Source organism: Heterodontus francisci, chromosome 14 (assembly GCF_036365525.1).
Source record: "Heterodontus francisci isolate sHetFra1 chromosome 14, sHetFra1.hap1, whole genome shotgun sequence".
Taxonomy (NCBI): Eukaryota; Metazoa; Chordata; class Chondrichthyes; order Heterodontiformes; family Heterodontidae; genus Heterodontus; species Heterodontus francisci.
In genome coordinates this window covers 44849313-44865298 of record NC_090384.1, presented here as the reverse complement: position 1 = coordinate 44865298, position 15986 = coordinate 44849313, and the positions used below count along the sequence as shown (strand labels likewise).

Below are 15986 nucleotides of genomic sequence, written 5' to 3'. Positions count from 1 at the left end.
TTTTCTCAACTACACCATGTGATAGCAAATACCACGTTCTAGCCCACTCTCTGGGTAAATAAATTTCTCTTGAATTCCTTATTGTATTTATTAGTGACTACCTTGTACATGGCCTCTAGTTTTGCATTCCCCAGAAGTGGAACATTTTCTCTACGTTTAACCTATCAAAACCCTTCATAATTTTTAAGTCTCTCTCAATTGCTGCATGACGAGGCTGAAACAGTGGCATCGTAACTACAATGCAGAAGGCTGTCAGTTCGCAATTTAAAATTTAAGATGATCCCAGGTTCAATTCCTGACCTTTTGAGTTAGCTGATCTTTCCAGCACAGATTGAGGTATTGCAATTAGACTGAGCTGCTCCAGTCCAGGGGTTCCAGCCGGGTTCCCATTCCCAATCATTACCCAGTGACTCCTGATGGAAAGAACAGGTGTGTGAATACCGCTGAGACTGCATCAGGCTCAGCTGAAATGCCACAGTGAAATGGCTGGCTGAAACTTACTGTCTAAACTTAAATATGAAGAATGAATGAGGTACTGGAGGGTTACCAACACCAGTGGATTTATCCAGTGAAAAGAGGCAAGAATAAGGGAGAACACTGGAAAGACAAAATCATGCAGATCATTTGGCGGCGCAGTGGTTAGCACCGCAGCTCCAGCGACCCGGGTTCAATTCTGGGTACTGCCTGTGTGGAGTTTGCAAGTTCTCCCTGTGTCTGCGTGGGTTTCCTCCGGGTGCTCCGGTTTCCTCCCACGGCCAAAAGACTTGCAGGTTGATAGGTGAATTGACCACTATAAATTGCCACTAGTATAGGTAGGTGGTAGGGGAATATAGGGACAGGTGAGGATGTGGTAGGAACATGGGATTAGTGTAGGATTAGTATAAATGGGTGGTTAATGGTCGGCACAGACTCGGTGGGCTGAAGGGCCTGTTTCAGTGCTGTATATCTAAATCTAAAAAAAAAAATGTTTTCTTTCTAGGATTTTGTAGAAAAATTGGCATTCATTCCGACCTCAGAAAATACCATGAAGGGTGGGACACTGGACATGGAGATCTTCAGTCTGCCTAGAGTTGAAATCAGCAAAGGTTTGTGTCATCTGATTGGGAAATCCAGCACAAAAACTTCAACTGTTTGCTTCTTTTTGATTAAAAAAATTCATGTATTCTCCTCAAACAAGGGTTAACAAGGTGAGGTTTTATCTTACTTCATAGAGGCTTTTGAAATGAAAGGTCACGTGAGCAGACTACAGGGATCTTCGGGCAAGCAATGGTTGTGCAGGAACTCACACAATGATCCATACCCATGACCTCTACCAGCCTTCTCCCATCAAACAAGTTGGCAATGGCAGTTGATCCTAAGGCATTTTCGTTATTTGTGAGGACTGATGTGCATCATAAAATGTCATCCTAATTGCAAAGGAAGCATAGGTGGGGTTTGTCTGGAAATAACTTGCAGCATTAGTATGATGATCTTTGTTTCTCATTCTTGGGACTTCAGTGGCAATAGTGATGCTGACAGGGTTTTCTCCTTCAACCCCAGCAGCATGATTTACAGCAAAGATACACTTGTCCATTGTGTTATGGAGCAAGAGATTACTGCCTATTATTTCTGGGCCCTATTCTTTTCAAAACTATGTATAGGGTGATCATCGGAACTCTTCTCTGAACTGCCACCCTTTCTCTTCTCTTTCCCCAGATCTCTCAGATTCAGCAGGTTCCAGAGTGGTGATCGTCACTACAAACACCTGGGCCAGCGAGGAGTCCTATCTGAAAGCATTGCAAAGTAACGTGGATCTGTTCAGAACAGTCATTCCTAATATGGTGCAATACAGTCCCAACTGTGTACTCATCATTGCCTCGCAACCAGGTACACAGCCCATTGCTGTGATAAGAGTATTTACTGGGAGGTGCAACAAGGATTTATTAGACAGTAGGTGCTGGTTGCAGGGGTTCCAGTTACATGGGAAACCTTATAGAGTGGGGATCCTGGTCACAAGTGTTATAGCAGAAAGGCATTACCAGTTATGCCAAGCCTTTTGAAAGTTCTAGGATAAAGGGTGAGTGTTTAAAGGCTGTTTATTAGTATCAGAGAGTGGTGGTTGCGTGGGAAGCCTCACAGGATTGGGGGTGCAAATCTCACATGCTTTATAGAAAGGAACTTTTTGAATATGATCAGTTTATTGGTTACAGAAGATCCTAGAGGGCACAGATTACATGCAGTGAGTTGGAATATTGCACTATGCCTTAGTGTTTGATGTTTGCTGTCTGGTCTGTTAGTTGATGTGATGACATACGTGGGCTGGAAGCTGAGTGGGTTTCCTTCGCACCGTGTGGTTGGGACTGGCTGTAACCTGGACACTCAACGCTTCCAGTTTATCCTGGGGAAATCCTTAAAAACATCAGCTGAAAAGGAGGCCTGGATCATCGGTGAGCACGGGGACAATGAAGGTACGTGTGTTGCAAGTCACAACATCATTACTGTACCTCTTGATCTCACATAACAAGTTTAAGTAAAATGCTACTTTGCCCTCTCTGCACCCAGTCCTTCCTGTTGCTTTGCCCTCTCTACACTCTTGTCACTGCTGCCTTCACAATGAATTGCCTTTGCTGGCACGTCACAAAAGATTGGGCTCTGAACCTGATGAAAATGGAAGACTGGTTCCTTCAGTTGTACAATCCAAACAGTGGTGTGGCTGAAGCTTTAAATAATGCAGGTGAACATAATGCCTGACGGTGTATAATATTGCTGATGGAGAAGAGAGTGCTCAAACTGCTAATTTTTGTCCAGAATATCGAAGAAGGACTGTGCCCAGTACTTAATGGACGAACACAGCAGATATAGCTACAACCCATGTATTATAATTAGTGGGAAATGTTACTGTTCCAAGGTTTTACCTTTTAAGCCAAATTGTATTTGTGCCTTTTGGGACAGCTTTGTACTTGGGAATGTGGAAATCGGACTGTTCCCTTGGTTTAGGCATTGTTCGTTTTTTGGAATCTGGATTCAAATCTGACCCAGACTGATAGTATATACTTTGATGGGTCTATAATAGACTTGAGCAGAATGGCAGATAGAACATAAGAACTAGGAGCAGGAGTAGGCAATTCAGCCCCTCGAGCTTGCTCCGCCATTCAATACAATCATGGCTGATCTCATGTCGGCTTCAACTCCACTTTCGTGCTCATTCTCCATAACCCTTTAACCCTTTACTAATTAAAAATCTGTCTATCTCCTCAAATTCACTCAATGTCTCGGCATCCACCGCACTATGGGGTAGTGAATTCCACAGACTATCAACCCTTTGAGAGAAATAATTTTTCTTCATCTCTGTTTTAAATCTGCTACCCCTTATCCTAAAACAATGACCTCTTGTTCTAGATTGTCCCACAAGAGGAAACATCCTCTCTACATCTTCTTTGTCAATCCCCTTAACCATCTTATATACCTGAATTAGATCTCCTCTCATTCTTCTAAACTCTAGAGAGTAAAGGTCTAAACTGCTCAATCTCTCTTCATAAGGCAAACCCCTCATCTCTGGAATCAATCTAGTGAACTTCCTCTGAACTGCCTCCAATGCAACTACATCCCTCCTCAAGTAAGGGGACCAAAACTTATGCAATACTCCAGGTGTGGTCTCACTAATGCCTTGTACAGTTGCAGCAACACTACCCTACTGTTATACTCTACTCCTTTAGCAATAAATGCCTAAATTCCATTTGCCTTCCTTATTACCTGCTGTACCTGCATACTAGTTTTCTGCAATTCATGCATGAGAACACCCAGATCCCTCTGCACTGAAGCACTCAAGTTTCTCTCCATTGAGAGAATTTGCCTTTCTATTCTTCCGACCAAAATGGATAACCTCACACCCGAGGACTGAACCCTGTGGCACCCGGCACCCCACTAGTTACATCTTGCCAACCAGAAAAAGACCCATTTATCCCTTCTCTCTGTTTTCTATTGGTTAGCCAATCCTCTATCCAAGCTAATAAATTTTCCCTAACCCTATGTGATCTTAGATGATCACGATCTGTCTTGTTAACCATGAGTTTTTCCACAAAGCTTCACCTAATTGTGTCTCCCAGTGAATTTTTGCTCAGAAGTCCCCTTTAGCGTTTAGTTCCAGATGCTTCCTCCTCTACTAGTTAAGTGTTGAACCATCCATGTGAGAAATTTAAAGGTGCAGGAATTGCTCTGATTTTTCTGCCTACTTGGGTATGCCCGATATGTTGATTGGGATATTTGATTTGAAGTTATGAGGCAAAATAAAAGAATATTTAATAATGGGGCCCAGTATTGACCAGTGATCCTCAGCACTGTGTGCTGATGCTTTGAATTTTTAAATTTGTTTTTCAGTGGCTGTGTGGAGGGGATCAGAGATGGACGGTGGGAAAAATAACGAACCAGATATAATCACAGACCATGAGAAACACAAGCAGCTGGCACACAGGTAGGAAGACTGAGCAACTCAGAAGCTTTGTAGTAATTCTAGCAATTACATGGAAATATTTCAGCTTCTCCTGAGATTCCTCCTTTCCAATTTTATTCTGTCCTCTCCTCTCCAAAGGAGAACAGTTCCACAGGTTAAGAGACTAGTCATTGTGAGTTGCAATGGAGGCTTCACAACTGAGCCTGATCCTGACCTTGGGGAACTTCTACTGACAAGCACTTTCAGTGGTGGTCACTGGATGGTGATCAGGACTGGGAGCTCTGGTAACTTTCCCTCTCCATAGGCCATGGAAAAAAAAGAGATTTTTTATATAGTGCCTTTTATTGTGTCTTTAATGTCCTTCAGACATCTGAAAACCCTTTACAGCCAAAGCAGTTCATTTGAAGTGTAGTCACTGTTGTAATATAGAAAACTGAAGCCAACTGTAGTGTCTGTACTGCACCCCTGGTTTAAATCAAGTAGTTCAGCATAAACTAGCCACTAAACCTTGGACCTTATGGTTTGTACAGTTCCGTCTAGTCTGAAAAGTATCCTTTTAACAGTTTGGAAAAAGTGTCAAAAACGATTTTCCGATAGTTACAGATTCAGACCCATTGTTTTATGTTCCAGGGTTTTTAAAGGGTTAAAGGAAAAAGGCCAGAGGTCATGGTCGGTTGGCTTGTCCGTGGCTGATTTAACTGAGACTATCCTGAGAAATCTGGGACATTCACATTCCGTCTCCACACTGGCGAAGGTGAGTTTCCAGGCCCACAGTGCAATGACGAGGTGTCTGGAAGAACACAGCATTTCCTCAGATGTGAAGGTGATTTTGGGGGCGGGGGGGGGGGGGGGTAAAATGTGTCATGGAAGTGTTTTATTTTCCCTATGTTATAAAAACTAAGGGGGTTCTGTGTGCCTTTAAGACTGAGAGTTGTTTGTCTATCTGAAGACTGTGCGAGAGCTGTAAGTCTGTTTCCTAGGCAACAGTAAGAGAGAGAGAGGTCACATGCCATATTGTATCAGTATCACTGTAAAGACTGGCAAGAACCAGTTGAACAGGCAGACCGGCGAAGCGCGCTCTCTTGAAGGAAGGAAGGAAGGATTTGTGTGTCTCAGCAGAAAATCTATATTGGCCTACAGGCTATGTTTCGCCCAAAGAGGAAAAGACCCCTGGAAAGGAAAATTTGCATTATTGGAGTTAGCACATTCCTTTTTACTTCCATTCTCTAAGAAGTCTCTACCTCTGGAGTGTCTTTCTGTTGCCTTTCGTGTTTCTGGGAGTTCTGGAATTCTCAGTAAAGTTTCTCACTGATAGACTGCTAATTCAAAATCTAAATAGACTGTTATACTCGTTGAAAGACCTGTATGATGCCTTCTGCAGCCAAAGTACCGTGAATGTCTATCCATTACAGACTGTTCATCAAACTCGCCTGGAGACTTCAAGTGGCATCTGACTATTCGACTTTGGGATACCTGACCGAACCAGGAACATAACCAACCAAGACTTACAACCCAGTTGTTTTGTTTTTCCTAAGAAACAGCTCTAATTTTTAAAACATCATTTTAGAACTGGTTTTTGAATGTATGTGTCTGTGCATGAGGGTTAGGAGGAATAAAAAGTTATAAAGTCTTTTTAGACTAGATTTATCTCAATATTGTTTAAGATTTAGTTTATTAATAAATAGGTAATTTGTTCTTGTTTAAAGATCCCTGGTTTGTTGTGTTTTATTCTGGGGGGTTAATAAAGTGTTTAATTTGGCTAATTTCTGGTAGGTGGCAAACTTTAATAATATGCTGTGACCTGTCGAGTAATGGGACTGAATTGACAGTGCATTACTCCCTCCTCGGTCACAACACTTGCTCTGACTGACTGCCTGCTTGCCATGGTCTTGGAGCACATCTGGGTGACTTTGCAGAGGACCATGCAGCAGCTATAGGTAATGTTTGAGGCTTATTGTGACTGATGAACCCTACAGGACATATACTACATATTTGATTATGCACTGCAGCAACACATCAAGGCTCCTTAGGCAGCACCTTCTAAACCCACGACCTCTACCAGCAAATGGTTGGGAACACCACCACCTACAAGTTCCCCTCCAAGCAACACATCATTCTGACTTGGAACTATATCGCCGTTCCTTCACTGTCGCTGGGTCAAAATCCTGGAACTCCCATCCTAACAGCGCTGTGGGTGTACCTACCCCACATGGACTGCAGCGGTTCAAGAAGGCAGATAGCCACCGCCTTCTCAAGGGCAGTTAGGGATGGGCAATAAATGCAGGCCTAGCCAGCAACGCCCATGTCCCATTAATGAATTTTAAAAAAGTTTGAAACAAGTAATTCCTCTGGACTGGTGAACCGTTTTAGGCTGACTTAGCTGTAAGGTCTGGGAGTCCTGAATAACAGTGTATGAGAGTGCTGGAGGAAAAGGTAAAAAAGAGACTTGGTGTCCTTGCTTAGCTTGTCCGTGCTCTGGAACTGGCTTTGCTCTTCATATTGTGAGAATTAACCCAATTTATGTTCTTCCCACAGGGCTGGTACGGAATCAGCAGCGATGTATTCCTCAGCCTGCCATGCACGCTGACCATGGCTGGAGTGGTAAATGTAACAGCACTGAAGTTATCAGAGGATGAAGAAGCAAAGCTGCAGAAGAGTGCAACAACCCTCCAAAACTTTCTTCAGCAGTTGAAGATTTAAGCTGCTGATTGGAACAAAAGTAAATGATGGCAAAGCTGAGGAACTTGCAGCATTCAGTAGTGCCCTGGTCCTGTCCAAAAGGTGCAAACTCTGCGACTGGCAGTCGTATGTCCTTGATATACATTTAACCATGTGCTGTCTACATAATCACAGCTGTGTGTCCTCTACTTAGCTCAACATTAGGGTGTTAGTTTGGCTCAGTTGGTAGCACTTTCTGTTCAGTTGCATGTTAAAGATCCTGTGGATTATTAGAGAAGAAAGTTCTCTCAATGTCCTGGTCGACATTCATCTCTTCAATCCCATCAAGATAAACAAATTAACTGGTAAATTCAGCCCCTTTGTCTTTGTGAATCTTTAGAAGACCACAGTGCTGCCACACGTGCCTACGTAGCAATCACCAAGTAAATTCGCTGCTTTGATGATGGTGAACTGTTAATGCAGCTGTCTTTCCATCCCACAGCCATGTGCCCTGTAGATACACTTCAGCAATGTGCTGCTGTATCACTGCTAGCCCTGTTTGATCTGTGTATGCCTGACCAGCTCAACAGCAAGTGGGTAATGCATGGAGCTGATGGCACTGCGTACAGACAGACACAGGTGGCCTGGGCATCGAGCCACACAGTACCGTGGGTGCAGGCCTGGGATCCACTGCCCCAGCTCCTGGGCAGGACTTACAGGAGGGGATGGTGAAACTGGCTAAAACCAGTCAGGAAGTAAGACTTTTGTACGAGTTGTGCCAGAAATGTTGCAGTAAGATGGCTGTGCTGTCTTTGTCATCTGCAGTCTCAGCAGCAGATTTAAATAATTTGCTGCCTCCTTAGGCCTTCCAGAACTATGTACTCTCTGCCACCCCCCCCCCCCCACCCCCCCCCACCCACAAGTGCTGGGGGCCAAAATAGATATCCCCTACACTTGCAAACACTCTTCTCCCCCATCATCAAAATGGGTGGTGGCAGCTACTTTCTACCAGTTATTTCTATGGAATAACAATGTCCGGAAGTTTGCTGTGCTGCAGGTTCACTTTCTCTTTCAGCCCATGTCCCAGCTGTAGTTCTCAATTCTTCCTACATTGTTTCTACTAGTATGTGTCCCTCCTCCTCCACGATCCAGGACTGAGCCTCCAGCCATAAACCCCTCTACCTTGTTGTATCTCTTCTCCGTCTTCAATAGGTTGCTCAAAACCTACTACTTCAACTAGAGTTTCAATTACCTCCCTAATTATTCTGCCAGGTGTCTGATTCTCCTTTGTGAACTACTGTGGGATATTTTATTGCAATTTGTTGTTGAATTGTTTGAAGTTGCCACTCTCATATATGTTTTGTTTCCGATCCAGGCCTACCTAATTCTGGCTGTCCTGTCAGTGCAGCATGATAAACTGTCCCAAAATACGTTTGGATAATTTTATGAAGCAGGGTATTAGGCTTTCAGCTTGGATATATTGTCCATTGCTGCCAAGTTGCATGGATAGAATGTTACCTGCTCTCAAACTAAAAGCCTTTCCACAGCTAGCTCAAGGACGGGACTGATTTTAGTACCTAAAATGTAGAAACTGATTTCTTATTTTAGTGTCCATTAAATAAGTATTGGGTTTCATATTTGTATCTCAAATAAAAATAATGTAATTTACTGCATTTGAAAGTAAAATACAAAACATAAGGATGCTATGGCTTCAAGGTGCTTGATTTCAATATTTCCCATGCTCTCACCCTGAGCAGTCCCCTCCTGCAACATATCCAGAATGCCCCATCAGCTCATTGAATTCTGGATTATTCTTTGACTCCTGTTGCCCCCACTCCACCAATGGGAGCCAATTGCTGTTACTGGGCTTCAACTTCTTAAAACTGTTTCAAAACCATTTTGCTTTGCTACTTCTCTCCATTCCTCCAAAACTCTGAAAAAAGCTCTGAAAAGCTTTCAGTCCCCAAATTCTCTCATCTCCTGCTCAGTACTCACTTCCCTCCGCTGGTATAATTCTATCTCAGATGTTGTTCTGTACAAAGAAGCAAATTATTTTGTCTATTCAGCAAAGGGACAATGGGTTAGGTGGGGAGCGGGTGTGGGTGGTGGTGATATTGATCGGAAGCAAGATTAGGGTAAATGACTGTTTGTTTGAATTGGAGAAGGTTGGAACTGGTGCAACTCCAAGTTCACTTTTGTTTATTGCTGATCTGAACTTGGGCATATGGAGCACAATTTGGCATTTGCTAGCAATCTAAAAGAAGATTTGGGAAATATCAAGGAGGAATTTAAAAGACTTCAGGAGGACGCCGAACAATTAGATGCATAGACTGATGGGTCAGATGAAATTTCAGGTTGAAAAATGTGAGGAATTCTATTTTGGGAGAAAAAAACAAGGATTGGGAATACACTCCAAAAGGGAAAGATGATGAACAGAGGGTTCAAACACAATTTCAAGCAAGTGGAAGTGCATTTCGTAAAAGCTATTAAAAAGATTTACAGCGTTTTGAGTTTTATAAATAGGGCAGAGCTGGAATGATGATTTGTACTAAATTTTGGTTAGGTCACAGAGTATTGTGTGCCGATTTAGTTGCCCCCTTATAGAAAGTATGGCTGGAATTTTACATTGGGTGGGAGGCCCCGCCCACCGGCCAAAAAGTCGGGGGCGAGCCTGCCTCCACCGGGCCAAGGGAGCCACACCAGGACTTTTCACTCCCCAGGCCCTTAATTGGCCTGGGGCGGGACTTCCACCTCCTTGAGGCAGGAAATCCTGCTAATGGAGTTGCCGGCTAATCAGCAGGCCATCAGCTTTTAGTCCCAGCAGCACCACCAGGAGTGGTGGCCACTGCTGGGACTACATACAGCCATCGCGAGACAAGGGAGTGGGGGGGTTGATCGGGAGGAAAGGGGAGGGGGGGTGTTGTGCGGTGGGGGTGGTTGGGGCTTTGGAGGCAGCCCTCTGTGGGGCAGAGGGTGCCTGATCAGATAGCAACCCCCCCCCCCCCTCCAAGCCTGCAAAAAGGCTACCAGGTTTTACCTAGCGGTACTCTTGGGGCCTTTGACGTCCGCCCACTGCAGGTAAAATACCCGCGGTGGTGGGAGGAGGCCCTCAATAGGCAGTTATTTGGCCACTTAAGGGCCTTGATTGGCACGGGGTTGGCGGGCTGTTTCTCGCCGTCCCGTGTAAAATTGCAACGTGGGCGGGAGGGTGTGGGGAATGGTGCCCGCAGCCCTGCCCCTCACTCAATTTTACAGCCTCACCCACCATCAGCCTGCTCGTTGGGGGGCTGTATAATTCCGGCCAATGTTAGTGTCATAAAGAGCATACAGTGTAGATTTGCTATAGAGAGAAAACATTAGTTACAAGGAAAATGTTGAGATGCTGGAAATATTCCCCTGGAGCAGACAGGGCCCGGAGATTCATTAAAGGTTTTCACAATTGTGAAGGGTTCTGACAGTGAATGGGGAAAAAGTTGACTCCAGCATAACTAGAAATCACAATTGTTTAGAACTCCTACCCACATTCTGAGCCTGGGTTTGGCAGACAGTATAAATGTTGTAAGCCTGTTCAGGTCAGAAGCCGGTCAACCAGCAAAGATTACTTGACTAGCATTGGCCAAAGTCCAAGGAGGAAGGTGTAAGTAAAAGAGCCTGTTAAACCTGTTTCCCCAGTGTCACCAGACAGGAATAGAAACCATTCAGGAAATGCCAGAGGGCACCACAAAATGCTAAACAATAACTATGTATATTACAGGCCAATGCATGATTTGTCAGTGTTTCCATGCCCATTACTGCAAGGGATCAATGAAAGTGCCCATAATTCTTTTCCTATATTCATTCACAGGAAATGGGTGTCGCTGGCATTTATTGCCCATCCCTACTTGCCCGTGAGGTGATGGGTGAGTTACTGCATTGAACTACTGCAGTCTGTGTGGATCAGGGTCAGCCTGAAGGAAGAGGACGGCTTGGTAACGTCATCAATGCAGAGCGCGACTGACTGTCCTTCGGCAGCTCCCACTGCTGCTGGCAACATCCAGGCCGGACATTCTTGGTGGTGACTTCAGCTGCATCATTGATGCAGCTGGACGATCCGGCAGTGATGACAGCAAACTGGACGCTACTTCCAGATTCCTAATGGAAACGGTAAAAGATGCCAAGCTGCACAATGTCTTCAGCAAACCTGCAGACAGAGCACAGCATAGATACACCTGGTCATGACCGGACGGGTCTGCCCGTTCCAGGATTGATTTCCTGTTTGTGTCCCATGCTTTCACGGTCAGATCCACTGATGTCAAGCTGGTGTTCTTCTCTGACCACTGCTCCTACTGGACAACTGTCACAGGATAACCAGTGGGTTGGCAGGGGGACATGGAAGCTGAATGTTACACTGCTAACCCCAGAGAACATTGAGGAACTCAAAAGAGATTACAAAGGTTGGAGAACCATGAAACCCCTCTGAGTCTCCGGTGCACTGGTGGGAGGCAATCAAGGCGAACATCAACAGGTTCTTTATCTTCAAAGGTGTTCAGAGGGTGAGACAGAGTGAAATGTCCCGATACCAGAAAAGAATGCAAAATCTACTCCTGCTGCAGTCGATGGGGGTCGATGTCGAGGAAGATCTCCAAGAGGTGAACACGCTGATGAGCATCTGCGACCAGTTCAAACGGGCCGCGGGAGCCAAAGTAAATCACAGCAAGAGCGAGGCCATGTTCTTCAGGAACTGAGCTGACCGACCCTTTGTCCCCGTTCACAGTCAGGTCAGACTACCTGAAGGTGCTGGGGATATGGTTCGGAGAGGCTGAGGCGTGCACCAAAACCTGGAAGGAGCGAGTAGCCATGGTACACCATAAACTGAGCATGTGGGAGCAGCGTTCTCAATTGCGGGTAAGAACCTAGTTATCAGGTGTGGGGCACTCATGTTACTGTATGTGGCGAAGGTCTGGCCCATACCCCACTCCTGTGCCGTGGCAGTCACCCTAGCCATTTTCTGCTTTATCTGGAGATCCAAAATGGACCATGTCCGTAGAGACATGATGTTCAAACCTCTGGATAAAAACGGGAAAAAACGTAGCCAACGTAGCCCTCATCCTGATGGCCACCTTTGTCGCAGCTGCATCAAGCTGTGCGTAGAACCCCAGTACACAAACACCAAGTGTCACTATGTGCTGAGGTTCTATCTGTCCCTGGTGTTGTGAAGGATGGGTCTGGCCACATTGCCGCGGAACGCTCCATCCAGTTGGACCGTGTCATACCACCTATCCTTCATGGAAAAATTTGTGCAGCAAAACATCTTTGACCACCAATCCATCAGGCAGTGGTCAGCACGGAATGTCCTCAAGGTCCTACGGGAAAAGGAGATGGTGGATACTGTTGGATGGTTCCCCGAGCAGACAGCCAAAGTCATTTCACAGAACGTCTCATCACCAGAAATTTCTAACAAGCACCAAGTCATAGCTTGGCTGGTGGTGAGAAGGGCCCTGCCCGTCAGATCCTTCCTGCACGCCCAGAATCTCTCTGCCTCCGCATGCTGCCCTCGAGGTGACTGTGGTGGGGCAGAGACTGTTGCCCACCTCATTCTGAAATGTGCCTTTACAAAGCAGGTGTGGAAAGAGATGCAATGGTTTTTGTCGAGGTTCATCCTGAGCAGCTATAACACAGGAGTCTGTGCTCTACGGTCTGTTCCCAGGGACGCACACTGAAATAAATATCAACTGCTGCTGGAGGACCATCAACTCGGTGAAAGACGCTCTTTGGTCTGCCCAAAACTTGCTGGTCTTTCAGAACAAAGAGTTGTCCCCGGCCGAGTGTTGCTGATTGGCACATTCCAAGGTCCAGGACTACATGCTCAGGGATGTACTAAAGCTTGGGGCAGCCGCCGCAAAGGGTCAATGGGGAAAGGCCACTGTGCAAGGTCCTCCCACTGTAGTGAATCGAGGGGCTCGAACCTGTGGAAAACCCCTCGGCCTGTACGCACCAAAATATGGTTTTGCTGTGTAATGCAAACGTACATTGCATGTAAGATGGAATGTAAGGGTTCTGAGGCAACTCACGTTCTGTATTGAAGAAAACTGATATCTTTTGCACTTTCTGGAATGTCAACTTGGAACTGTTGTGTAATTTTTTTTTAACAAATTTTTATGAATAAAGTATATTTTTGGAAAAAAAAAATCAGGGTTGTCCAACCTATATGGGCGGAGGGCCACATTAGAATTTTTGCTCGTCCCGGGGGGCCAGTAAGCAAATTTCGAAAGATAAAGGCATTAAAAATTTATCTTAATAAAAACAACAAATGCGCATCTTTGTGAAGAAGCTTTAAATGAGAAGACTAATTTATTGATTTACTTTCTCATCACTATATTGAAAACTGATTTAGTGACACCCGCCATTGTTTTTGCCTGCATAAGTAGTCAATCTCTGCCTGTACACTTGATGTAGCAATGCAGAGTATTCTGGATAGATGTCCATCTGTCAGGAGCGACCGTGATCTCTCTCCCTGCACTCTGTGTGTGTCTCGTTCTCTCTTTTTACCCCCCCCCGCCCCCAGGACTCGGGCAAAAGATGCAGGGGAAATATGAGGAAACACTTTTTTACGTAGCAGGTGTTAATGACCTGGAACTCGCTGCCCACAAGGATAGTGGAAGTGGAGATGATCAATGACTTCAAGAGGAAGTTGGATGGCCACCTGAGAGAAATAGAATTGCAGGGCTATAGGGATTGAGCCGGGGAGTGGGACTGACTGCATCGCTCCATGGAGCGCTGGCATGGGCTGAATGGCCTCCTCCTGTGCTGTAAATAAATGACTCTGACTATCTCCCACTCTCTGTCTTTCTCTCTCTCTCTTACCCCTCCCCTCTCTTGTCTCTGTCACTCTCCCCCTCTCTTCACCCCACCCCGTGTCCCCTGCTCCGTTTCCCACTGCCTGTTCATGTTCCCCGTTCTCTCCCTCCCCCCCTGCTCAGTGTTCCCAGTTCCCTGCAGCAGCCATACCCACAACCGTATACTTATCATGCCTGTATTATTTATGTTGGGGTGCGTGGAGGAGGGAACCTGCCCAGTGTGCAGGATACAGGACATTTGCTGAATTGCGCAAAAGCAATCGGGGCGGTCAATCCCAGGGTGCCTGTGCTGCACTCCACCAATCGGCACTAAAGCTGCCTGGGCAGCCCCTGTCAGTCACAGGGAATGACCAATGACAGACACAGGTCCCACCCACACCCTCTGCCTGAGGTACAGGGAAGCTATCAATCAGAGTTGCCACAGGCAGATTGGCGGCTAGATTCTGGCCTGCAGACCGTATGTTGGACAAGCCTAATGTGGATTATGGTTTTTTTTTTTGTTGCAGTTTTTTGATACAATTGAGTGGTTTCCTAGGCTGTTTAAGAGGGCAGCTAAGCGTTAACCACATTGCTGTGGGTCTGGAGTTACACGTAGGCCAGATTGGGTAAAGATGGAAGATTTCCTTACCTAATTCGTGCGACGCAGTGGTTAGCACCGCAGCCTCACAACTGCAGCGACCCGGGTTCAATTCTGGGTACTGCCCGTGTGGAGTTTGCAAGTTCTCCCTGTGTCTGCGTGGGTTTTCTCCGGGTGCTCCGGTTTCCTCCCACAAGCCAAAAGACTTGCAGGTTGATAGGTAAATTGGCCATTATAAATTGCCCCTAGTGGTAGGGGAATATAGGGACAGGTGGGGATGTGGTAGGAATATGGGATTAGTGTGGGATTAGTATAAATGGGTGATTGATGGTCGGCACGGACTCGGTGGGCCGAAGGGCCTGTTTCAGTGCTGTATCTCTTAAAAAAAAATAAAAAACACAATAGTGAATCAGTTTTATTTTTATGACAATCACTATTACTGATACTAATTTTAAAATTCCAGATTGAATTAATTAACTGAATTTAAATTCCCCCAGCTACCTTGGTGGGATTATGAACTCACATCTCTGGATTATTGGTCCAGGCCGCTGGATTACTAGTCCAACAACAACTACTACTTACCTGTTATTATAATCCTATATATATATTTTCTGTGTATACGCTGAAGGGATAATGCGCAATAGCTAATGTCGCAACTTAAGGGTCATTTAAAATAGAGGACAAACAACTTGAGGCCTGGGTAAGCACCGAGACATGAGGCCAGAAACATAATGAATCGGATCCTGCTGGCGCAGTGCAGCTCACGTCTTGTTAGACCTATTCCCTCACCCTTCAACTTGTAAATATATTGCGTTGTAGCTTACTTGACATGTGAGCTGATATCGGTGGGGCGAGGGCACAGGGCAGCTGGGACCTTAATGAAAGACAACCAGTAGTCTCAAAGAGATTTAAGGACTATGGGGAAGGACAGTGAAAGAGTCAAATCAGGTATAGAGAGGGAAAGAAAATTGGAGTGAGAGAAAAAAAGACAACAGAAAAGAAAAAAATTTAAAATTTTGAAATCTTTGTCAATTGTCTACATTAGATTAGATTAGAGATACAGCACTGAAACAGGCCCTTCGGCCCACCGAGTCTGTGCCGAACATCAACCACCCATTTTTTATACTAATCCTACACTAATCCCATATTCCCAACAAACATCCCCACCTATCCCTATATTTCCCTACCACCTACCTATACTAGTGACAATTTATAATGGCCAATTTACCTATTAACCTGCAAGTCTTTTGGTTTGTGGGAGGAAACCGGAGCACCCGGAGAAAACCCACGCAGACACAGGGAGAACTTGCAAACTCCACACAGGCAGTACCCAGAATCGAACCCGGGTCCCTGGAGCTGTGAGGCTGCGGTGCTAACCACTGCGCCACTGTGCCGTGTGGAAAAGAAATTGAACTGAAATTGTTCTGGAGCTTTGCAACTCACGGAATATCTCTCAATCCCCTGACTCGTACATTTTTAAGATGCT

General features: G+C 45.4%; 1 protein-coding gene across 1 annotated transcript in view; it reads left to right on the top strand.

Moving 5' to 3' along the window:
- uevld (UEV and lactate/malate dehyrogenase domains) overlaps positions 1 to 8784 on the top strand; it is a 38853-nt gene extending 30069 nt beyond the window's left edge. The window contains exons 7-12 of the mRNA XM_068046121.1: positions 980 to 1085; positions 1696 to 1866; positions 2277 to 2447; positions 4357 to 4450; positions 5060 to 5183; positions 6965 to 8784. Of these exons, the coding sequence (XP_067902222.1) occupies positions 980 to 1085; positions 1696 to 1866; positions 2277 to 2447; positions 4357 to 4450; positions 5060 to 5183; positions 6965 to 7129 (831 nt within the window). The 3' untranslated portion in view covers positions 7130 to 8784. The remainder of the gene's footprint in view (positions 1 to 979; positions 1086 to 1695; positions 1867 to 2276; positions 2448 to 4356; positions 4451 to 5059; positions 5184 to 6964) is intronic.
- Positions 8785 to 15986: the final 7202 nt, after the last annotated feature.